Source organism: Centruroides vittatus, unplaced genomic scaffold (assembly GCF_030686945.1).
Source record: "Centruroides vittatus isolate TY-2023 unplaced genomic scaffold, ASM3068694v2 contig_3196, whole genome shotgun sequence".
Lineage (NCBI taxonomy): Eukaryota > Metazoa > Arthropoda > Arachnida > Scorpiones > Buthidae > Centruroides > Centruroides vittatus.
In genome coordinates, this window is record NW_027122054.1 from 28460 (window position 1) to 54774 (window position 26315).

General features: G+C 31.5%; 2 protein-coding genes across 2 annotated transcripts in view; one reads left to right on the forward strand and one right to left on the reverse strand.

Annotated features, from left to right (window-relative positions):
- The first annotated feature begins 1640 nt into the window (after positions 1-1640).
- Positions 1641-26315, forward strand: part of LOC136973542 (zinc finger protein 845-like) — a 59438-nt gene continuing 34763 nt past the window's right edge. Inside the window, exon 1 of the mRNA XM_067268269.1 lies at positions 1641-2119. Within this exon, the coding sequence (XP_067124370.1) occupies positions 1641-2119 (479 nt within the window). The remainder of the gene's footprint in view (positions 2120-26315) is intronic.
- On the reverse strand, positions 16590-17633 carry LOC136973539 (zinc finger protein 271-like; the record flags this gene model as incomplete). The annotated part of the gene is given in 1 exon segment (XM_067268267.1): positions 16590-17633. A coding segment is annotated over 1 exon segment (1044 nt), but the record flags the coding sequence as incomplete, so codon positions are not given.

Sequence of the window (26315 nt, forward strand, 5' to 3'; positions counted from 1 at the left end):
CTGTGCTGGAAAGAAAACACAATCTGTTTGGCATTGATTGTCCATTGACACTTTTTCTGACGATTGTTGTTTCAACGTGCTTTTTATTCGTATTATAATTTTGAATCTGTGACTTTTTATTTAATTTATTTTTTAAATATTCGATTATATTTAGGTTTAGAGGATGTCTGCGACATAATCGTTTTTTGGCTGCATACAGCAGCCACTTTATCAGTCATTTGTTTTGTATTATTATCACGATTAAAATGGAAGATATTCCAGATACGTAGTTTTTTAGCGGAAGTTGTTAGATTTTGTTTTAAAATATATCGACATTTTCCATACATATTCCATCACTAAACACATGACTTTCATCCTCATAGGCTGTCATTTATGACAAACCATAGCACTCCTTCTGCATGTATAAGGAAAAGCTTCTGCCAATAGTTATTTTGCTCACAATTCGACCAACAGAACCAAACATGTTAAATTCGCAGTTGACTGAAAATATTACATGCTTGAACAACTAATAATTTTTTATTCTCTCCTTCATATTATAGGTAGTTAATGTAAACATCTAAAACAATAAAACGTAGTTTCATTCCAATTTTGAGTTATTTTTTACGTACCATTTACATTCTGTATAGATATTATTCGTATACACGTCTTTTTAGAACAATTTTTAAAAATAATAACGAATGACACTTCATCACAAAAAAAGTTAAAATTACAAGAATAGATTTCTGAGAAATTTATTGGTATTTTAATAAATGTGCACACTCTTCATCTGTAATTAACAAGTAATTTTAAAATAGAATTTATGTGTTTTAAATGATTTAGCGTAGAGAATAGAAATTTTAATCACTGTACAATGTACATTAAACGTGAATTTGTATGATATTCAAGATCGTTTTATTTTTTTCATTTAGCTAGTTTTCACCCTGAAAATACAGAAAAGAGAAACTTAAAAGGAGAAGTACGAAATTCAATTTCGCAAGAATGAAATACGTGATTCACTCTTAAGAATTTGTATTTTACACGTTCCAACGTTGTGAGTCTATCTTATCGAGAAGGAATTATGAGGAAAGTATACTTAACACACGTCTTTTAAACATACAATATTCTTTTTATCGTAATCTAACTATAATTATATAAGAATATAAATATAAATTATACAATTCTAATATTATATGTCATGCAGAATTAAATTTTATATCATTTATTTCATGTTCGTTGTTATTACTTTCAGTTGTTCTTTGGATGAAACAAAGTTTTGAAGAAAATAATATCCAAGATTATCGAAAGAACTGGATATTAGATACACAAGTTTACTTACTCCAGTGATCTTCGTTTAAAAATATAAAACACGCGGAAGATCAACTGCAAGGATATAAAGAAAATTCTTGAAGACATAAATACACCTTTAAAATGTTTTATAGAAATTGTTTGCCTTATTCTGTCGTATCTGATTAGCTGTTTTTGAAAATATTATAATCGAATATTATTATTTCTAAAATTACTTTTACGTGTTTTGATGCAGAAATATGCTTTTAGACATAAAAATAATTATTTAATTATTATTCTTATTTAAGAAACTTTTTATTATACATTGACAAAATATTATTTACTACAATTTTTTAATTGCAGAGAAAAAGACTCAAATGAAATTTTCATGTAAACCATGTAAGAAAAATTTCAAAACTAAACAAAGTTTGCAAATTCATGAAAGATTTCATGCAAAAGAAAAGCCTTACAGTTGTGACGAATGTAAAAAGAAATTTACACAAAAAGCAAATTTGATTGCACACCTTCCTGTCCACACTGGAGAATATCCTTACGCTTGTAACGAGTGTAAACAGAAGTTTACAACTAAACAAAGTTTCCAAAGACATGAAAGACTTCATACAGGAGAAAAGCCTTACACTTGCAACGAGTGTAAACAGAAGTTTACACGAAGAGAAAGCTTGATTGCGCACCATCGGGTCCACACTGGAGAGAAGCCTTACACTTGTAACGAGTGTAAACAGAAGTTTACACGTAGGGCAAACTTGATTGCACACTTTCGGATCCACACTGGAGAGAAGCCTTACAGTTGTGATGCATGTAACCAGAAATTTACAACTAAAAAATATTTGCAAAGGCATGAAAGTGTACACTTGAGACGAATTTACACAGAAATTTAGACAAAAAAAAAACAAACTTAATTAGATACCTTCGGACCACAACAGACGAAAGACAAATGAATGTTAATTATATCGATTCGAAACCATGACGCAAGAGAACATTAGAATATTCACAGTTGCAAATAATTTTCCTTCAAATCTTACAATTTCTATTTATGTGTAATGATGGAAAGATTTATGGAAAGTTGGTTTCAACATTGAAATCATTTGTTAAGTTTTTTGAATTCCCTGAAAGTTTCAACTTAGAAAACATTACTATATTTATACTTAGACGAAGTTAGTCATTTTGTTTAAAAAAAGCTCTTCCCTTAATTTACAGAACTCAGTATTTTTAAGCAGACATAATTTAAAGAAAATTTAGTTTCTGATTTTATTGAATTTTCAAATAGTAACTGTCTTTGTTAAAAAGCCTTTTCTTTTTGATGAATTTTATTATTATATCTTATATATGAATACCTGAATTGTATAAATGTAATTAAACCATGTAATTTAAATGTTGTGAAAAACTTTCATGAATAAAGAATTGTTTCATTGATAATCGCTGCTGGTATAGAGTGTAACAAGCCCGTCATATCTTTGTATTTGGGTGTTGAAATCAAACTTACATTTATGTGCAGTGGTGTCAATTCAATATTATTAAAGTCTCTTCGTCTCCCACGACGTAATAGTAAATCCGGAGATTTAATAAGTATCGTCATTAATTGATGTTTTATAGAACATTTTATACGGTTCACTTCTGAAAGAACTTGTCCAACATATTTTTAACTGAACTTACCGTTTTCCCTTTAGTTTTCTTTAACTTTTCAAACAGGGTCGTGCCGTGCTATGATGCAGAGAAGCGGCCGCATCAGGCGGCACCGTAAGAGGCGACATAAGCAGCGAAATCAAAATATTTGAACCATTCAACAATTAAAAATTTTTACGCAACGCTTTTCTATATTATATTGGTCTATGTTATTCCGATATTGATGTATACGATTTATGATTTATCGCACGCCTCTGCCTAAGCGCTTTCGGTACCCTTTGATTTCGGTTTATGGTGTAGGCGCATTGTTGGCCTGCGCTCGCCAAAAGGCTTTTGACGTGACAGCGCAAAGCTATTGTTTTTGTTTGTAATATACCGTGCGACTGCTCCTAAATGATGAGGCGGCAATTATCATAAAAGACAATTGCACGTGTATTTCTGCTTTGAGCTTAAATTATTGACGATATTTGATTTTAACGTTAGTTTGTCTCAGGAAGTAGCGAGTGGCTGTGCTGTGTTTAAATCAGTGAATCAGGTATATATTTGTATACGTATAATATTTTTTCATTTATACTAGTTCAGTTTTTTGTGTTTAAAAAGTAGATCAGGTAAGAAAATTATCGCTTTTTACAGCAATTATAGTTATTTATTATCATTGAAAAGGATTATGTTGTGACAGTAAGGACTCGAATTAAAAAGTAGCATTTGCATGAACTGGGTATGTATCAGGTGCGGAACGTGTGCCTATGTGTGATAGATAGAGAGTTATTTAAGTAATATTGGACTATGTTTACATTCTGTGTGTGATAGAGTTGCTTAGGAAATATTTGCATTTGCCTACTTTTGCGTTCGTTATTTTTTGCTCTATTTTTACTAAATTCATATACGTTTAAGTGGAGACAATACAGAAGACAAGTTAAGGAAAGGCATGTCAAAACGGCTGTCAATTTTGCCCAGCATTTCTCGGGCAAAAAGTGACGATAGCGAAGATTAAGATTTTTAGATTATATTCAATCTTACCCGTTTTCACCGGGTGCAAGAATTAAGTCTCTCTCTTCCGAGATTAATTACAGAATTTTTACATGGTCTGAAAATATGTTCGATTTTCTGCAAAAACGCAAAAAACCGCATCTAAAATAGTACAGTAAAGCCGAGTTCTTTAAGATAATCTTTAACCCCGTCCCTCTGCCCCGCATGGATAATTTCCAAAAATTCCTTCTTAGTGTGCATTTGCGTGAGGTACCCTAACTGTGTACCAAATTTCAATTTTCAACTCTCAACCGTTTGAGCTCTGCGATTTTTATTATTATTATTATTATTATCAACCCATCTGGATTATAAGATAACGTTCTCTTACTTACAAATCTTACAAGCTTCGCAACTCATTTCTATCGTTATTTTATCTACCCTATTTTAATAGCATGATAAACATCATCATATTTAATCCTTTTCAATGATCTCCTCCGGTCTTTGCGAAAGACTGTGAATTTTTATTTAATATTTTTATTACAATATGGAACAGAAAAGGAAAAAATTGTCTGGAAGTCAATATAAAAAAAAACTCTTAAAGAAAATGGAAGAAGGAAAAAAGCTAAGCTATGTTATGAAAAAATTCTTAGTACAAAAGTCCTGTTTAGATGAGCCGTCCATATCCACATCAACAGCGTCTGCTTTAGATTTGGCATATGAAAACTCAGTGCCGTCCCAATCACTTGCAGAAGTTGTTGAGGAGAGCCAAAAAATAACACCATCAGAAGTTCATCGAGATCCAAGTAGCAGTAGCAGTGGCAGCCAGCAGATATTGAACGAAATTCCTTTTGATCCTGCATTATGGAATGCTTTCTGCGTGTCATCTGAAACTTGTCAAATACCGGTGATAGAGGGATCATTATCAAATAAAAGAATACGAGTTTCCTATTAATAAAGGAAGGCATAGATTTTTGTAACTATAAACTTGTCAGATTGTGTAGGGATGTTATCGGAAACCGTACAAAAAGTGAAAAGTTATAGACAATCTGGATACGATCGGATGAAAATTGCTGCTAATGAGATTGCAGAGAAACTCGAATGCAGTACAGAATTTCCTGCCGAAACTGAAGTTAGAGCCAGAGGAAAAAGCGTCAATTTGACTATGAAGAAGCTGTCGACGAACCCTTAACAGAAGAAAGTAAATTTAATTAAAATAAACTTTTTCAATTATATTCTGGACATTACCCTTAATTCTCCTGGAAACCTATAACAAAAATTTTCAGTTTCTATATGACATTTTAAAACTCAAGGATTTAGATGACAAAACGCTAGAAAATTATTGTACCAGTCTCCAGTCAATACTTTCGGTCGAAAACGAATCACATATAAATGTAAATGATCATCGAGAAGAATTACGTGATATATCCCGAATACTACCATATTTTATGAAACCTGTTTTTAACCTTGTCTACTTTGAAATTTGTTTATTAATAGGACTTATTACACTGGTGTCGTTTCTATATAGCACATAGGGGAGAACTTAGTCGGAAAAATCAAAACAAAATATTTTTATTTTCACCAGATGAAAATATTTTGTTTTGATTTTTTAGGCTTCTGATAAAAACTCGCAATTGATCTACAAAAGAGCACCCAACATTATAGATTACTAAGAAATGATAAAGACACAATAACAAATCATAGAGAAATCTGAAGTGTGTAAAGTATCGTTTGAGAACCAACAGTTAGGAATCGCAACAGATTATGCGGGTGTGAGTCGGAAAAACCTTGCAGTACGTCTGCGAGAACATGGATACAACTTTCAAAAAAAAAAAAAACACAACACAATCTTAGTAATTATGGCACAGACTAAAGGAACAATTGTAAAGTGAGAAAAAGCGAATGACATTAAGACTCTTTATTCATTGCGTTGGATATATAAAAAGTAAAAATAAAAAATAAAATAAAAAATGCGTAAACGCTAGAGATGCTAACGCACTTCCAACAGCGTAGAAATAAATAAATATTTCCACGCTCGTTAAAAGTGCGTTAGTCTACCTCGCTACAGAAAAATATAAGACTAAAAACCCTTAAATCGTGTATTACTTCTAGTTAATTTGATGCTTAATATGTAATTTTAAATATTCGCGAGTGAAAACCTGCAAAATGATCGCTTTGCTAGCGGGATATTCAGAAGGAAAGAGTGTGTCACAAACACATCTGAACATCGATCTTTGGCTGGGTATATTCGGCGCTTTCTCCCGAGGTGACTGCGTGAAACACCAAACATCCCGCTAGCAAATGTCCCGAAATCTCACCTGAATTACTTTTCGTCTTTTGAACCGAATGTTTCAACAGTGGAACACTGATAATAAAATTCAACAATATTATTCGTTGTTGCGTTTTGTGACAATACGGGCGAGGGGACAGGGCTTTCTGATCGTCAGATCGGCGAGATCCGCTCTTAGCGTCACTGGATGGCTTCTTATCGAGTGGCGAAGGGGTTGAGAAAGTCGATATGTGTCCGCGCGAGCAATAATAGACAGGTTCACAGGTTAAACAAACAAATAAAAAGTTTATTATATAATTAGTTTAATTTACAGGAGAATACATAAAGAATTAAATGATAAAATGCTTAAATGCGGATAACATATAAACCTATAGGTAACGGCGATTAAACTAGTCTCTATGCCGCGTGCCTAACCTCTAGACTCTAGAGTGAAAGAGAGTTTACAAAGGTTTCTGGCCTTAAAATATACCTCTACATGGATGCTCGGCATCCATGTAGAGGTATATTTTAAGGCCATGGATATCCATGGATATTGGACTGTATCCATGAACTGTATTTATGAATATCCATGGATACAGTCATCCGGCGTGGAGCTGCCGGATGACTGTATGCCACGATCATTCGAAAATATGAAGCTGGAACAGTCTTATGTCTTCTACTGTTTTCTTCTTAGATACGACCGGGACCGGAGACACTTGTACCAAGAAACTTCCTGTGACGATCGATTTTATACGATCGTCGTTGGCACTGAGTCGTTCGTCATTACTATAACCAATTCGCATGCTTCGGCCAGACAAAAATGTCCCATAAATCTGTCAATAATATCAATTATTTTCTAAACTTTTTCGTGTATAATGTCACGTGTATTGCTTGTATAACGCCCAATTTTTTTAAATGTCACGCTATGCTAAACCAGTTGTCGACTTACTTTAGCGACTTTCAGTGAAACCACTTTAGATAAATTTTAGTATAAATTTATACTAAATAGAATATTTGTCTCTGCTCTTAGATTTCTGGTCGATCTTTACCAAATTTTTCTTGTTTATTCTCTGATACTCCGAGAGAAATATAAAATACCGTTAAATTTGGACAACCCGCTCCACTCCTCATCTCATACTCCTTATTAACTTTTGAGCAGTTTACCCGATCTGTACCAAACATTTTATACTTATTCACCGAGATTCGGGAAGAAAACAAAGTTTTTCTTGAAATCTGAACGCCCCAATCTCTTCCAGATTTGAACTTTTTCGCAATTAGTAACAACTATAACAACAATAGGCAAAAATAATCAAAGTTGTATTATATTTTTCATTTTAAAGTTCATCCTTCTTATTTATGTCCGGGAAATGCTGAACATATCTGGCAGTTTACCAATAAAAATAAATAATTAAGAATTCTAACAAGATTATAAATTTTAGAAAGTATCATTATAAATTTAAAATGCTCAAAACTGATTTCATTGTTCCTTAAAATTCGTGTAATTAAATATTTTTAAGTTTCTATCCTTTATTATGCTGTATCTCGAATATATTCCATTTAAATCATAGTAATTATCCAAAACACAAATCTTATAAAGTGGTTGCTGCACACTTGCCAAAAACGATTCAGTCGCAGACAGACTTTAAACCTAATGTAATCGTATATTTTTAAAACAAATTAAATAAAAAAATCGAAGATTCAAAATTACAAGTTGAAATTGAAGGTGAACTGAAAAGCGCGTTGACACAAGAATAATCAGAAAATTGGTGAACACCACAGAAAAACCATCAATGGACAATCATTGCCAAACAGATTGTTTTTTCTTCCCAGCACAGTGTTCAATCCAACAACATATTGAAATATTCAATCTTTTTGTATAACTAAATGTCGAATTAAAAAAAAAATTTAAAAAAACGTAGCCGCATCGTGTCTCTTCTATTACAAACTTTTAAAAAATGGTTGCGTCTAACCACGTGACGTTGTATTATACAATGGGAAGTAACTCGTACCTACCACCAGAGGGCTAGAAGCAGTTATAAATTGGATAAGGATAGTATGGTGAGAAGAATTCTTTGTGTTTTTAATGTAAAAGTGTCAGAATCTCTAATAAAAGGCTGACGCTTAATCGTTTTTAACTGTGAATTTTTTACCTCTTTTTTCCTTTTTGCGAAAGAAGTTTATTTTTCAAAAAACACCATTGTAACTGTTACTTCTACGGTAGTGTGAAAAGATTAAAAGATAGACTATTTACGAAAAAATATAACATTTTTTTTGAGTCTAACTTCAAAATTGAAGCTAAAATATCCTGATTCATCATTGAAAATTGTATAACATCATTAATTAAACAAACAATTGACTTGCCACAGATGTTATATACACGTATGTAAAGCAACGTTTATGGATCAAATTGAAATTTTTGAACAATTTGATTATATGCGATCGTTCCCCTGCGAAAAGAAAAGTAAATTGTAATAACAATAAAAAATTAAAAACAGTTTTTACCTGATTTCTTCTAATTCTGTCTTTTTTAATGAATTTTTAAACGTTTTGGTAAATAAAGTTACATCAAATGAAATTTCTTATGAACAAGTACTTATTGCTAAAGAAAGATGTTCAAACTTTTGGTTAATGTTACTTATGGTTCCAAGATGGCGGCTCGTCTGATTCCAGGAAGGAAACAGTGAGGACGCACGTTCTAATTTAACCTAAGCTATTCTAATAATTATGTTGGTAAAAATTATGGTAATTTATTAGAATAGGTTAGGTTAGGTTAGAACGTGCGTCCCCACTGTTCCCTGTCTTCTAATTGCTGGAATCGGAGACGAGCCGCCATCTTGGGACCATAGGTAACATTAATAAAACTTTTTAAAAAGTGCCCGTAAAGAAATTTTTCCTCGCGAACCTAAAAACATCGAATTACTTTAAAAAGTTAGGTTTATCTCCCAGTATTTACTTAAGTTTACTCGTCCTCTCTTTCCCTCGCACCGGCTGATCAATCCAAAATTGGAGAAATACAGAGTCAATGGCGGCATCTATTGACAGTAAACTGGGCAAGTATTTTTCCAGATAATGTTCTAACTGGTACATCAAAGCTTCGGTGCAAGTCTCAACTAATAAAAACGCTGTAGGAGATCTTACATTTTCCGAGATATCGAAGTTTCCATTGTGTTTTTGTTGCTTGCTCTCTCTATGGTGACCTCAGTCAAAACCAAATTGAGAAACAGAAAGAACTTGGATCTCCCAGCATCACATAAAACCAAATGTAGGTAAATAGGGAAAGTATAGGTAGGATAAGGCGAGACGTATAAGTAACGTAGTATTATTCGATTTAATGATATTACAAGAATTTATGCTTTATCAATTTGTTTTGATTATTATGGCCTAGTGTCTATTTTTCAGTTGAATTTATAATCACAGTTTAGAAATTATATAAAGTTTAGAATTGATATTATATCATTGGAATAAAAATGGCATTTAAAATATTTACAAGATTAATTGAAGTGTTCAAATTGTGTTTGAGGGAAGAGAACGAGGCAAGCGTTTGAACAGTTGCATATTTAATTATATTTAAGTAAATTAGTTTACTTTTTATATCTCGGTATAGCTTTATCGTAATATTACGATATACGTACTTTTGATTTTGTAAACTGTTTTATAGTAAAGAACAAATATTTATGGTGTTCTCTTGCTTATTGATGTATTTTTAATGTTTCCGAATAACATAATACTTATTAAATTCAAATAAAAGCTTCACGAATTTTATAGAAGACCGATTTACTATAAATTACTACGTCTTACTACGTTTTATTCTAATGTTGATTTCAGAAAAAGTACAGCAGACAACCACCATTATACTGATGACGTAGACTGTCGGCTTTTCCGGGTTACAGCGAACACTCTCACAGAAGAGTCATTTACAGAAGTCAGCCTATTTTTTCTGAAGCGAGCCAATTACAAATATTAATTTTTTTATATAATAGTAATAAGACCATAGCCCAAAGGGTTAAGAGTTAAAAGTTGAAGTTGCTTCAGAGTTAGGGCACGTCATGAAAATGTACACTAAGAAGGAATTTTTGCAAATTCCCTCCGCGGGAGAGAGAGAGAGGATTAAGGCTTACCCTGAAGAACTCAGCTTCTACTGTGTACTATACTATATATGAGATTTTTTGCATTTCTGCAGGAAATAGATATTTTCAGACCCATCTAAAAATTTTCTAATTAGTCTCGTAAAAGGGAGGGATCTAATTATTGTACCTGGTTAAAACAGGTAAGATTGGCTATAATCGAATAATCTTAACCTTCGCTATCGTTACTTTTTGCGGATTAACGCCGGGCTCATCTGCTAGTACTTTAACAAAACTGGAATAATGAACAAATCTCTTTAAATGTTGTCAAAATTCGTATACGTATCCAATAAAGAAGAAAAATACATTGGTATCCTTTTAATTTCTAACAATCCAGAGTTAGGGCTGGATAATTTCGATTGAAATCGCTTAGGACTTCAAACTATTAGAAACAGTTCGACATAGTGTCTAGACAGTTCCGGATCCGAAACCACCGACATTTGTACTTTTATGAATACACCTTTTAACTGAACAATGAACTCTATCTGGATTCGAACATAAAACTAATTGACAATGTCCCACGACTTTTAAGAAATAATAAAAATCAGTTTTGAGTATTTTAAATTTATAATGATAATTCTAATAAAATTATAAATTTTGGAAAGTATTAATTATTTGTTTTTATTGATAAACTAGCAGATACGTTTAGCATTGCCCGGCCAAAAATAAGAAAAATAAAGTTTAAAATGAAAAGTATAATACAAATTTGATTATCTTAGCCTACAGTTGTTATGGTTGCCACTAATTGTCAAGGATGTCAAATCGGGAAGAGATTAGGCCGTTCAGATGCCATGGAAATCTATATTTTCCTCCGAATTCCATAAAATAAGTATAAAATGTTTGGTACAAATCGAGTAAACGATTTAAAAGTTAATAAGGAAGATGAAATCAGGGTTGAGGCGGTGTGTCCAGATTTAACGGTATTTTATACTTCCTTCAGAGTCTTAGAAAATAAACAAGAAAAATTTGGTAAAGATCGACAAGAAATCTAAGAACAGAGAAACAAAATATTCTATTTTATATTACTATACTAAAATTTATGAAATAGCAACTGGTTTCGCCGAAAGGTCGCTAAAGTAAGTCGAAAACTGGTTTAGCATAGCGTGGAATTTATAAAAATTGGGATTTATGCAAACAAAATATGCGACATTATAACACACGATACACGAAAAAATAAGAAAATAATTGGGGACATGATTATAATTGTAGTAATAAATTAGACAGCGGTCAGTGTAGCCCAATTTAGCGAATTTCTCACTACATCCAGCAAGATTTTATTTTTAACTTTTTATTATTTTTTTATTTTTAACGTTTAATTTTTTTCTTCATTATTTCAAAACTTTGTCGAGGGCGATTCTAGGATATGACAAATTAAGCAGAAAAGATATTATAGGCCTACACTACCGCAGATTAGTGGTAAAATATTATAGCCTTTGAAAAAATAGATGACCATATAATCTATGTCGTATGTCAATCTGATAATTACAATGTTCGAAACAGGCTGTAAAGTACTTAATTTTAGTATCTTAGGAAACCGACTATAATTACGGTCGGTGAAACTTCCGTTAACCTAACGGGTACTTTACGCGGATTCGAGATTAGTTTGCCAGGCCTGGGCTTTTAAGCGTGCACCGAAAAATTAGTAATAATAACGATAAATATCAAGTCAGATCAAAAGTTCAAATATACTTAATTAGCAACTAGAACGTACTACGTACAAAATGTCAATAATCCAAACAAAATTTATTTAACGAAAATCAACAAGTCAACCCGACAATAAACTCAGCTACTTAGCTTAACTTAATAGTAATTTCCCCTTTGAAATTCGACAATCAAATACTTAGAAACTATGAACAATATCTCTTACTAATTAAACGTCTATCCATCACCTCACTATATAAAGAAACTATTTCCTCAATACTTTCGATATCGTCAATCGAACTCCTCTTTAACACCTTGGATCATCCAATTATCAATCTGGACTTCTATCAGAAAATACTTCGCTTTCGAATCTACCTCGCTCTCAACGTCGCCTCTGTTTGGAAATCACCTCTCCTTCTTCGGTTAACGTACGGGTTTTATACTGTGAGGTGACGTCACATTTGAGCTGGGTTACTCCCCTTATTTACATACTTAGTTGCTAACATTAACTTTCTTTTCTGGCAGCTTTAAGTTTCCGACAAAGCTTATAAACCGTTTACAAAATATTTATCATAATTTTCTGGGATGTTTAAGACGGTTTATCAAGTATTTCTTTACTAGTGATTGTGGGGACTCCCCCCCTCCATTTTTTTTCTGCGGAGTGTTACTTCCGCCGGGCAGCGCAAGTACGCAAGATTTTTCCTACGGTGCTTATTTCTCCGTGAGTTGTTTTATCTTCATTTTTCATTACTAACAAGAGAGTAGTGGGGAACCTTCGTCCTAAATAAACATAAACCCCAAACAACAGATAATAAAACAGAAATAATAATAAAATAAAAATAACGTTCGGACTCAGTTCCTTACAAGGCAACTATAAATACGCTCCATACATTTATTCGCGAAATGTATAATTACAGATTACAACTTAACTCATATGGAAAATATTTAAGCAAAATTTCTTTCCTGATAAGTTTCGTTAAAATTCGTAATTACACATTTGGTTTTTTTTTATTATTATTAATATTGTTTCCACGTTGGCAGACACTTAGTGTATTGTTGCAAATCGTGCGTGGTTCTTTGCAAGGGGTATGACAAGGTTTGGCCACGTGGCGACAACCTCTTAAAAAACGAAAATGACTATTTAGATAGTACACTAGCGTATTATCAGTCTGAGATTCTAGCAGACGACTATACAGTCACTATCTGAATTAAAGATCGTTATTAGCAATCTTTGTTGTAATGGAAATGATTCCCGCCTTGATATCTTTGAATAGAAATTAAGCGGTATCTAATTAGTTAATATCACTAATAATACTGAAATGAAGCTATTAATAAACAAACATTTACAAACAAAAAGAACATAATGCTCTTGTTTTTAATCAGTCAATATTAAATTAGTTATTCTGTGAAAATATTGTTTTATTTTTCACAAAATAACTAACAGTATTTTCACTAAATCTGATTTATACTATATAATTTAAGAATGAAATGATATTATGTAGCTGGAAACATGCAAATACTTTCAGTAACGATACGTTTTATATTTATCGTCCGAGAGACTTCATATCATTTATTTAAATTTATTAATATATAAAAGTGATAAAAGTTGTAAAGATTTTTTCTGAAAATCTGTCAATATAACTATGATTAAAAGAAAACTATAATTAAATATAGCTCTGTAAAGAAACGTACATAAACCCTTTTCATTCGGAATATGCATATACGAATTTATATTTTAATATACAATAGCAATCTTCTCAATGATTTTACTACAGAAACTTGTAATAAAATACACAATGCGTTAAAATAGAAATTTAATCGCACAATATGCATTTGTATTTTAAAAAATACAATAAAAGCGGTGCTTCTACAACTACAACGAATCGCACGCCACTAAACAGTAGTAATAATAACGCATATGATACGGCAAAATAATAAAATAATTATATTACACTTGAAAAAACTAAAATTGTATTGAACATTCCATAACTTTAATGCCTGGCACCTTATCTACACGGCTATTGTCTGAAGACACGTGTAATTTCCAGTCTTATAAGCTAAACATCCGATTTTCACAAACACATTTTTCGGAAACGCTTTAGTAGTAGTTCCATTTGTTTGGAGGAGGAACTACATGTGTTTAGGTCTACTTGCTCGCCATATTTCGTTCCAATCACAGAGACGAACGTCTGGCCATCTTCTTGATGAACAGTCGACACCAGAGCAAGCTCACTTTAAGAGTTGTTATTTTGTTCATTTGTAGAAACTCGAAAAAGAAAATATACCGAAGTTTCCTTGGCAGAGAAATATCTGGCAACCTGGGGAAGTTTTTTGCTAGAAGCGAGAAGAAAACGGGGTCCGAATTTTCTGTCACTGTGCCCGTTCCCCAGAGAGCCATTATCAAATCACACGTTACACAGGAAAAAGGTAACAATGAAACAAAGGAGGGCGAATAACAAAGCTCAATACATAATATAACATTTTAAAATCGCCTTTAAACGTGTTTCTAACTAGTACGTGAACCTTAGCTGCTTTACACGTGATTTCATGAGTAGTTTCGTAGTCACGTGGTATTGAGGGAACGAAACATGACGTTCATTTTCTACCGAAAACTGAAGTTTAGAGGGTATTTACGTGTTCTATTTAATAAGTTCTATGCTTTTTGTAGAAAATTTCTGAAATTCTGCGGTTAGGTTTCTTTATTAGAAACATTCATGCTTTTAAATTTTGGTGGTTAATGTTCGAAAGATGGGAAAATAATAGAAGTCCTGTTTATTTCCAGTATGGTCGGACGATTTTACTTGTTATTAGCATTTACAAGTGTTTTTATAAAACTCATGGCTAAAAATTAAGCTGTTCGTTATTTTATAATAGTTAAAAACATAGAAATTTTTAAATAAAATATAATTAAGCCAATAACATCACCAACTGCCGTAAATAATCAGGCTAACTTTTGGATAGGCTATATACGATTAAGATTGAAAATAAATTTGGTGTTGTTAGAAGATTAGGAATAAAGTTGATGATGTTATTGGTTTAATGATATCGGGTTTAGTGTGATGTTTATTTGTATAAAATATAATTGTATGAATCTGTCGTTGACAGTTTTTCGCCAGAAAACGTGTCTAATGCCTTAGGGTGCGACTATGCAGAGGCGAATTTAGTAGAGAGCGATGTAGTTCTTGCAAAGGAAAATTATGTCTAATCGAGATTTCTCGATTATACATGGTTTTTCTTTGCGAGAACTAAATCGCTTGCTCTAAATTCGCGTTTGCACAGTCGCACCCTCAGGGTGCGACTTGGCGAGATACAATACGTAGCGAGATGAAGTGATGATGTTTCACGCTCTCGTTTATTTACACAGACGAGAGCGAAAGCAGAGCGTAAAACGTCATCACTTCTCGCTGTCTCGAGTCTGCATTGTTGCACCCTTAAGCATTTCCTGGTAATTTGCCCCTGTACATTATACCTTTTCTGTTATAAACTCTGTAGTGCAGGTCATCTAACTCGTTTTTTTTAAATTAGAATTGAAATAACGTAATTATTACAAAAATTGCTGTTAGCCCTTGGTATAATTAAATTAAACGAAATATCTACAAACGTGAGGTAGATAATAGTAAGGCTTTAATAAGAGCTTATCTAAGCAATTAGCATTATCTGCCTCACGTTTGTAAATATTTTTTATAATTTAATAAAATAACGTAACGTGATCCAAAGGGAAGGGTCGTATATAGTTCATCGGGGCCTACTGCCACTACGCTTTCTGCCTCATATCCCAACTTTTATCAACCGATGTTTTCAAATTTAAGGGCAGACAGAGAGGAAGACACACGGACAGATGACATTGGGAATTTACTGCTCTAACAATTTTTTGACATTACAGCTCAAAAAATTTAAATTGACTTATCCCATAGAATTTCTTTATATAAAATGTAAAAAATAGGTTATAAACAACAAAGGATTTACTAAAACACAACAGCGTTAGTCTGTCATAAAATGAGGCAAATTTTTAAAAGTGCTCATAAAGTTCCATAATATACATATATACGAAACACGTAATGTCAGTATCATGTATGCCTGAAGATATTCTTTCAATATATATTACGCTCGTAATTTACTATCGCTCGAAGTTTTTCAACGACATATACCATATAATTTACTCTGGAGGCACATTTACCTAAACAAACGAGTTAACATAGGCATATCACAGTTCGGAAAAAGTTTTCACTTCCAATTTAGAACTAACCGAATGCCTTAACATGTAAATCCGCGTATATCGGCAGCCAAAACAAACAGTACAGTTCGAATATACGAGATTTCCTGTATTATGAATTAGAGCGAAATATGCACTGTCCCAATTACTGATCGAATAAATTAATATTAACTGTAACTAACAAGGGCAAGTATCTATGGAACAATTCTCTGTTCAAAAAAATTTTACATGATAACATTTGAATTATATATTGAATATTGAAATGTATTTTAGTTGAAACTTTTCGGAAATTGCAAAAACATCATTTTAATTTAATACCAGTTTTGCTTACATCTTTCGATAATTCTGCATCAACAAAAATTAAAAATAATATTCCTTCTAAATTTTTAAGTGTGAATATATTTATTTACTTTTAAATCTTGACTTCGAATTAATTTCGCTGGACATAGCCTAAGTAACATTCATATGGCTATCGCCTGTTGTGGGTCCAAAGGTATTTAATTAACCTCGGCTTTTGTGTAAATTTCTTTTCACACTCGTCACAACTATAAGGCTTTCATGCAGTGTGGATCCGAAGGTGTTTAATCAAGTTTGACCTTTCTGTAAATTTCTTTTTACACTCATCACAAGTATAAGGCTTTTCGCCAGTGTGGATCCGAAAATGCTTAACTAAGTCTGCCTTTAGTGAAAAGTTACGTTTACACTGGTCACAACTGTAAGGCTTCTCTCCAGTGTGGGTCCGAAGGTGTGCAGTTAAGTTTGACTTTACTGAAAACTTCTGTTTACACTCGTCACAACTGTAAGGTTTTTCGCCAGTGTGGATTCGAAGGTGTACGATTAGACTTTCCTTTCTTGTGAACTTCTGTTTACACTTGTCACAACTGTAAGGTTTTTCTCCAGTGTGGGTCCGAAGGTGTGCAGTTAAGTTTGACTTTACTGAAAACTTCTGTTTACACTCGTCACAACTGTAAGGTTTTTCTCCTGTATGGGTTATTTCATGAATTTGCAAACTTTGCTTAGTTGCAAACGTCATTTTACAGTCGTCACAACTGTAAGGCTTTTCCCCAGTGTGGCTCCGAAGGTGTTTAATCAAGCTTGACTTTGATGAAAACTTCTTTTTACACTCGTCACAAGCGTAAGGCTTTTCTCCAGTGTGGAGCTGAGAATGTGCAATTAAGCTTCCTTTTTGTGTAAACTTCTTGTTACACTCTTTACAACTGTAAGGTTTCTCTCCAGTGTGGACTCGAAAGTGTTTAGTTAAGTTTGAGCTACTTGCAAACTTCCTTTTACATTCGTCACAAGTGTAAGGCTTCTCTCCAGTGTGGATCCGAAGGTGTTTAGTTAAGTTTGACTTTAACGAAAACTTTTGTGTACACTTGTCACAACTGTAAGGCTTTTCTCCTGTATGGATTCTTTCATGAATTTGCAAATATTGTTTAGTTTTGAAATTCTTCTTACAGTGTTTACATGAATATTTTTTTTTGTTCCATTTCTCTGCAATTAAAAAAATAGTTTTAAATAATATTTTATTCATGTATAACAAAGTTTTTTAAATAAGAACAATAACTAAATTAATAATAGTATTTAATTAAATAATAATTTTTATATCTAAAGGCAAGTTTCTGCATCAAAACACAATAAAGTCAGTTTAGAAATAATAATGTTTGTGTATAAATATATTATGTTACTAATGTATTCAAGAACAGCTAATCAAGAACAACATATTAAAGTAAACAATTTCTGTAAAACATTTTTCAAGTGTATTTATATCTTCATAAAATTTCTTTTTATATCTTTGCAGTGGGTCTTCCGCTTCTTTTATATTTTTAAAGAAGATCACTGATGTAAATAAAGCTGTGCATCTAATATACAGTTTTTTATATAATTTTCGCCAATATTTTCTTCAAAAATGTTTCATCCAAAGAACATCTGAAAGTAATAACAACGTTCATGAAATAAATTCTATAAAATTCTAATTTACATGAGTTTAACATTGAAATGTATTATTCATATTGCTATTCATTTATATTGTTATATGTAAACTTGTGTAATATGTTAGATTAAGATAAAAAGAATATTGTATTTTTAAAAGACTTGTGTTAAGTATACTTTCCTCATAACTTGTCGATAAATAGAACGCACAACATAGGCAAGGGTAAAATACAAATTTTTAAGAGTGAATCATGGCTTTCATTCTTGCGGGATTGAATTTCGTTCTTCTGCTTTTTAGTTTCTGTTTTCTGTATTTTCAGGGTGAACATTAGCTAAATGAAAAATAAAATAAAATAAAATAAAGCGATTTCAAACATTAGACAAATTCATTTTCAATGTATACTGTACAGTGATTAAAACTTTTATTCTCTACACTAAACTTTTTATAATACATAAATTTTATTTTTAAAGTACAGTATTTTATAATTACAGATGAATGCATTTACAAAAATAGCAATAAATTTTTCAGTAATTTATTCTGGTAATTTCAACTTTTTTTGTGATGAAGTGTCCATTGTGAATTTTTTGAATATCGTTTCAAAAAAATGTGTATACGAAAAATATCCATACAGAATGTAAATGGTACGTAAAAAAACAACTCTAAATTGGAATAAAACTACGTTGTATTATTGTAAACGTTTACATTGACTATCTATAATATGAAACAGAGAATAAAATATTACGAGTAGTTCGATCTGGTAATATTTTCATTCGACTGCAAATTTAACATTTTTTTTCTCTGTTGGTCGGTCGAACTGTGAACAGAATAACAATTGGCACAATCTTTTCCTTAAACATGGAGACAGAAGTGTTATGGTGTGGGTATGGATGACAACCTACGGAGAAAGAAGTCATGTGTTTAATGAAGAAATATGTATGGAGAATGTTGATATATTTTATTAGAAAATGTAAAAACTTCCGCTGAAAAACTACGTATCTCGAATATCTTACATTTTCCTCATGATAATGATCCATAACACAAGTCTCATAAAGTGGCTGCTGTACTGTTGCCAAAAAATGAATGAGTTTCAGGCAAACTTTACACCTAACTGTAATCGGATATTTTCAAAAGGAATTAGATGGAAAAATCGTTATACGGACACTGAAAAATTTCTAATAAAAAACACTGAAATTACATTGAAACAATAATGATCAGAAAATTGATGAACACCACAGAAAAACCATCGATGGACAATCACTGCCAAACAGATTGAACGCTGTGCTGGAAATTAAAGACAATCCAACAAGTTACTGAAATATTCAATCTTTTGATATAACTAAATTTTAAATTGCACTAAATGTCATCTGTTCCATGACTATTGTTATGTAGATTTTGTTTTTGTACCTTTATATTTTAAGATGGAATTCTTTAGTGAAATAAATATGTTATAATATTTGTTGTTTTTACACATGAAGTAATAAAACAGATGTTTATTTATATATATATATCCAGAAATTAAAAGTTTTAATTACATTTCTTTCTTCATTTGCCTAATGACTTTCAGTCACTGCATATTTCTAAATGGATTACGAAAAGAAAAAATTAAAATGACAATTAAAAGTAAATATGAAAAGAAATGGTAGAACCTGAAACATTAAAAATTACGAAGGTTTACTTAAAATTGTTAATCTTATTTTATACTTGTATAGTTACTCGGGAAAATTATTTTAATATTTAAAGTAATGAAAGTAAATGACTTTAACTTATTTCGTATAAAGACAAAGTTTCATTTGTATTAAATGACAATGCATCTTAAATTAGATGTAACGAGTTAGAGTCAAGTTGAAAGTGTTTAATAAACAGTTCAAAATGAAATTTAACAGTCTAAAAACTTAAATTTCGTTTTAAAATGTACTTTAAAAAATGCAGCAACGAGTTGCATAACTTTTCTGGCAGTAACATTTAAAACTGCTCTGTTATATTTTATTAAAAAATTTTGTGTAATCGATTAATGTACCAAGTTAATTAATCTAACTGCCAAATACTATCTTTGAAATCTAAATTTCAAACGAATTGTAATTTAAATTTGAAACTAGTGTAACTATTTATACAGTAATGAAAACTTTTCTCGAATTTTATTTTTCATTCAAGTTATAAAAATAAGATTTTTAGCTATAGACTAGTAAAAGAGGCACAAACCCCGAAAGCCGTAATCAGAAAATCAAATCTCGGTATTTAAATATATCCAATAGACTTTTTAAGGCTCGGAAATCGATCTTTTCCTGTGACACTTCTCCAACTGTTGGGGAGAAGTGTCACAGTGTGGCGACACTTCTCCCTTACGGAAGTTAGTCTCTCGGACTGGTAGTACTGATTCTCGCTGCATTTGAATTTGTAACAGTCATGCATTTCAGACACCAATAAAACCTTTTGTTAAGGTGACGACTTTGTCTCTTTATACCACAATTATACCACAATAGTGTTTGAAACTATTAAGAATTGTTAGCCTACTCAAACCTGGACATTTTAATGTCATTTAGAATATCAGTGGTTCCTCTCAACAGTGGTCCCATTGGTACGGAACTTTCGAAAACTTCGTATCATCAACGGAAATGGACGATGTGAGGAAGTTCAGACGTTTTGTTCATTTTGTGGTCCCTTAGTCTACTCTTATATATCAGAGTGTTCTAGATATTAAGACGCCATTAAGACTCTGACTACCCTATATGAAAAGCCTATAAATGTAATTTTCGCTTGTCATTGTCTAATTAATCGTTGCCACCAACCCGTAAGTCCATTGACCAGTATTATCAGAATCTTAGGACATCAAGTAAGGACTGCAACTTTACCTCTGTCTCGGCCGAAGAGTATAAATGTGAATATGTACGTGATGCTTTTATTGCAGGATTGTGATCGCCTCAGATACGACAGCGCCTTTTGGAAAGTCATGCTTTAAAACTCGTAGATTCCTTATCGCAAGCCCGTGCTTTAGAATCTGCCTATGTTCAGTCCGAAACGTTTGTCTCTAATATTAGTACAGTAAGCACTATCCATATCTCTATTGAAAAGGAGAAAGGAAAATATTCCACATCTCCAATGAAAAGGAGTAGGTGGAAAAGAATTTAAATAATACCGAAGATAATGCTTTTTCCTCACACGCGCTGCTTGCTACTGAACGTAGGTGTCCTTATTACGGCTATATGAAGCACCTTCGCAACAGATGCCCTGCAAGAAACGAAGATTGCCACAAATGTGGAAAGGGACATTTTTCTAGAATCTGTAGGCCTAATAGCAAAGAGAGTAAGTCAACTATGGCTGCTGTAGCCTTGGCAACTTTTGCTCACAGCCCTTTGTCTAGAACTACTGTTAATATACAGCTAAATAACATCTTAACTCAAGCCCTGGTGGATACTGGCAGTTCCGAGAGTTTCATAGATTATAATTTTGAAGCCATGACTCCCTTCCAACGTTTAGACATCGACTTTAAGCGTTTAAATTATATATTAGTTTATTAATTTGGTTTCAGTTCTTTGATATTTGGCCTAAAAATATACTTCATATTCTATAAATTAGCGCTCCTTTTAAAGAGTCACTTTCTACAAAAGTTTTAAAGCTGCGATACCCGCTGAAGTAACTTTTAATAGTTTACTGCTTTTAAGATTCATTTGAACGAGTTTAGAGACGATCAGTCTTTCATCCCGAGTTTATATCACGACTGAAACAGTCAGGCAAATGTAATGGAAATTTTGAAGATAAAGAACGCATTTCTAAAAAATATATAACAAAACCTTTGTAGATCTTCAGCACAAAATTTTTACTAAGCAAACGTTTTTGTTCAATTTAAACATTAAGAATCTGAGTAGATATCTAAAAAGGTTGTTATTCACTCTTTAAATACATCTCACAAAAGGAACTGTTGCAGTGTCTGTTAATATATATTAATAAAGTTTAGTTAATAATTACGTTAAAAGTACACAAACTCTATATTGAATTTGTACTATTACTAAAACTGTTAATCAAGGTTACTAGCAATCAAATGTGTTAATTTATATTAGTGTTAACACAAAAAAGAAAATTTTTAGTAGTGAAAGTCGCCAGGAAGATAACAATATTACATTTCGAATAAATTCTAGAATTTTCGAAAATAAAAAAAGACTTGTTAATATTCAAAATATTATAGCAGAATTTAAACGTTTATGTGATAATATCTGGCCTACAGAAGAGATTTGAAGGCCTATTAATTTGGATATTGTTAAACAGGTAGCTAAAATGCTTTTTAATGCATTTAGCGATATTTTAAGTAATTATGTATGTAGAGATGACTGAAAGTTTTGTCAGATGAAAGATGATAATTTGACTATAGCTATTTCAGATGGAAAAAAAACACTTGTGCGCTTCAAGAAAAAAAAAGTTGATAACGCAGACACTTACATAAGAAACATCCAAAATGAAAATTACGTATATTACAGCGGACAGGAGCTAAAGAATTATATCATTTTAGTGATATACATGAATGGAAAAAACAATTTAAATCTGGAAAACAGAATTGAAACATTAAAAATCATTAATTAACACGCTAAACAAACGTTTGACAAAGCTCGAGGCAGCTATAAAATTGTTAAAGGTAATCAATTAAAAATATGAACATTACAGAAGTTTCTTCAGCTGAATTGTTCAGTTAAGTTTACAGCTATTGATTTCTGGGTGGTAAATTTAAGAAAGAATACAGATTAATATCTGTATTCATGGTTTGCTTCTGATTTCACACACGCAATACATGGATTTTTAAATGTAAAACAAGTTTTTTTTTTCTTTTTTAAACACTGGCAGTTTGCATTGTGTTGAGAATAATTGCCAAAATCTTCCATTTGTTAAATGTGAACGATGTCCTTTATTTCGTTTTATTAAAAACATCACGTAAATAGTTGCCCATCTAATAATTTGTGAATGTAATTACTTTTCTATTAAATACATCCAATAAAATGTATTTACTTAATAAGTTTCGATTATTTTCTTTATATTTGATATCAAATCACAAATTCTATTAGTTCACACTCTACCTATTTATATTTATACATCTTGTTCAAATTTTCAATCGTTAATAAAACTCTTTTTATTCATCCACTCAAGTTCAAGTACATTTTTTAAACTTGTAGTGGATGACACTTGATGTTAATACAGTTTTTTTCAAATATTAATTAATTAATTAAATTTAATTGATTAATTTTAGTTTTATATGAGAGAAAAAAATTTCTCTTATATAAAATATTTAGCAGAGTGTGAACTAAAATAATAATATTTTTTTTTGTTGACCTAAGTAGGAAGTGACTTTAAAAAAATCTTTTTTATATTACTTGTTTTATCATTACTTTTATATTATACTAGGAGACCCGGCCACACGTTGCTGTGGCTCAAAATGTATCTATTATGAATGTACAGTCAAACCTGTTTTTATGCGGTCTTTTTTTGTGCGGTATAGTTGGCGACTAGTCTCATGCGTTTTGTCATGTCTCACGTTGACTTATTATAGCTAAATAAACTTATTATAGCATAAATGAACTAATTATAGTAATATTATTGCATGAATATGCGAAAAATAAAATAATTTATTTTTTAAGTCAACATAACACCACCTGGACAAAAATATGTAAAACAGACGATAGACAAGACGATGCAGTCAAGTGCTGACCTCTGTTGTCAATAAATTCTACAATAAATTACGTTAATTCAACCTTCAAAGTGCTTTCACATTCCTGGACCATTAAGATAAGATTTATTTCAAAGCGTAAATTGAAGGTAAATGTACTGTATTATTTTTTCTATTTAGATATAAAATTTTAGGGTTTTTATTTTATGTTTAGACATAATCCCTGAAAATAAATAAGGGCAAAAACAAAGCGAAAAAAAAGGTAATTTCCTTAGAAACTAAGACTACGATTTTAAAACGAGTTATTTTCTATGTGAGACTTTTTTAATGCGGTCCCTATTCACCGCATAAAACAATATTTTTTTAATTGTTTTGCGAAAACTATTTTTTCTAGCCACTCGTGAAGTTTCGTGCGATTTTTTTATGCGGTCCCTATCCACCGCACAAAAACAGGTTTGACTGTATAACACTTCCCCCGCGGGGAGTAATTTCTAATAATCCTTTCTTAGTGTACAATCTCTTGACGTACCATATTAAAACGCAATCAAAAACGCTTCTAAAACTGTATAATAAAAGCCGAGTTCTTCACGGTTAGCCTTAATCCTGTCCCTCTCCTCCTCGGGGGAATTTCGACATCTATATTATATAAAAACACGCCGGTATTCTAATGCAACGTTGTGTCAAAATTTCAAAGCAATCAGTGAAGAACTTTCGGAGATTTAAGATTTGGAACAAACAAACATTTACATTTTTATTTATATAGATTTTATTGTTAAAGTAGTATATACATCTAACCTTTCGTATAACATTTAATTGAGTTTATTCCTTATTCTACTCTGTAAATGTAATATCGTTGTCTTCCTTCACGACCCTTTCACTACTAAAAATTTGTTTATCATCCATTACGAGGAGAAAATATCTAATATATTTTTGTAGATTGTAAAATTTGTTATAACTATAATTATCAACTCATCTCGATTATAAGATTCTTAACTTAAAACGTAAAAAGAAACGATACAGTTTTTCTCGATACAACTCTTTTATATTCGAATAGAATTTCAATCCAGTTATTTGAGAAATTTGCAGTTCTTTTAATTTTATTAAACAAGTCTAATACAGATTGATTAGATAAACTTTTAAAACATTGTATTCTAATCTGATCTATACCCGGTACCCTATTACATTTAAATCTAGCTACTACATTTTTTAATTCTTCAAAAACAATATCAGAGTCCAAAATCTCATATTACAGGGTACGATACTTAACATATTTAACGATCATTCCGTATTAGTATATAATTTTTAAACGATTGTTAGAAAGCCATCGTTAATAGAAATATTAACAACGACTTTGTAACAAATCCTTTGAAACAGGAACATTTTCGAATAATTTAAATAATATGGTCATACCAATATACAAAAATAAAGGGTCTAAAAGGGACATAGAAAATTACCGTCCGATTATCATCATCCTCTTTAATATCTACTTGAATGACCTATTTGAAGTGATATCTCAGAGTTTTGATAGATGATAAACTCAAATACGATAGACATATCTGGCATAATCAGAAAAATACAGGATTTCCTAAACATAAATACGATTAAACGACTATATCACATCTGTACAGAACCGAAAATTCTATGCGGTATAACTATATGGGAAACTACATCCGATCATATCGTTAACCGTCTGCAAACACAACGAAATCACCTAATGAGAGCCATCATCAAATTCAACTACTACGAATCAACTTCCAATTGTTATCAACAAGAAAAAATCGACAACATAAAAACTTTATACGTAAAGCAAACTATACTTTTTTCCTTTAAATTTATAAAACTTAAAACGCATAACAGTTATCTTCTAAGCGTTTTCGAAAATCATCGCAGGAAGGAAAACTACTGCCATCGTCTAAATTATAACTTCTTAAAACCCTCAACAAAACTTTCAATTGGACGAACTGACTCAGTCTTTCAAATGATAAAATACTGGAACTTGTTACATAGAAATTTTCAAGAAATAACTAACAAGAATAAATTTAACCCAAACATAAGAATAACCCTCTCAGTCAGATCTTCAAAGTAAGAACGTTAACCGGAAACATCTAACCGAAAACAAGAAAGAAAAAAAAACCAACGATTCTGCTGATCAAAAACTTTTTCCTGCATAATCAATTCTAACAATGATAATTGATATACACCAAAAAGAAAAGAGGGAAGAAGGGCGAAGTAAATTTTCCGAAGGGTTTTTGGCTACAACGGATCACTTATGCCTTTTCTGTTTTAATGCAGGAAATTACTTTGTTCACTTTTTTTTTTTGTTAATTTTCTAATGTTTGGTTTGTTTTGTATTTTTGTGACACCTGAAAAAGGCCAAATGGCCACAGTGTCTTTTGAGATTAATCTCAAACATCATTCCATTTTAAATATGGATTAAAATCAACATGTAACAACATACGATAATTCGATAAATAACTAATAATTTTACTCTGCTATTAAATAGCCTAATCTCTTTCGTGTCTTAAGAAAAAAATAGAGTTATATATATTTATCTGAAGACATTAGACATCTTTTGTTGCATCTGACTAATATTTATCATCATAATATATATCATA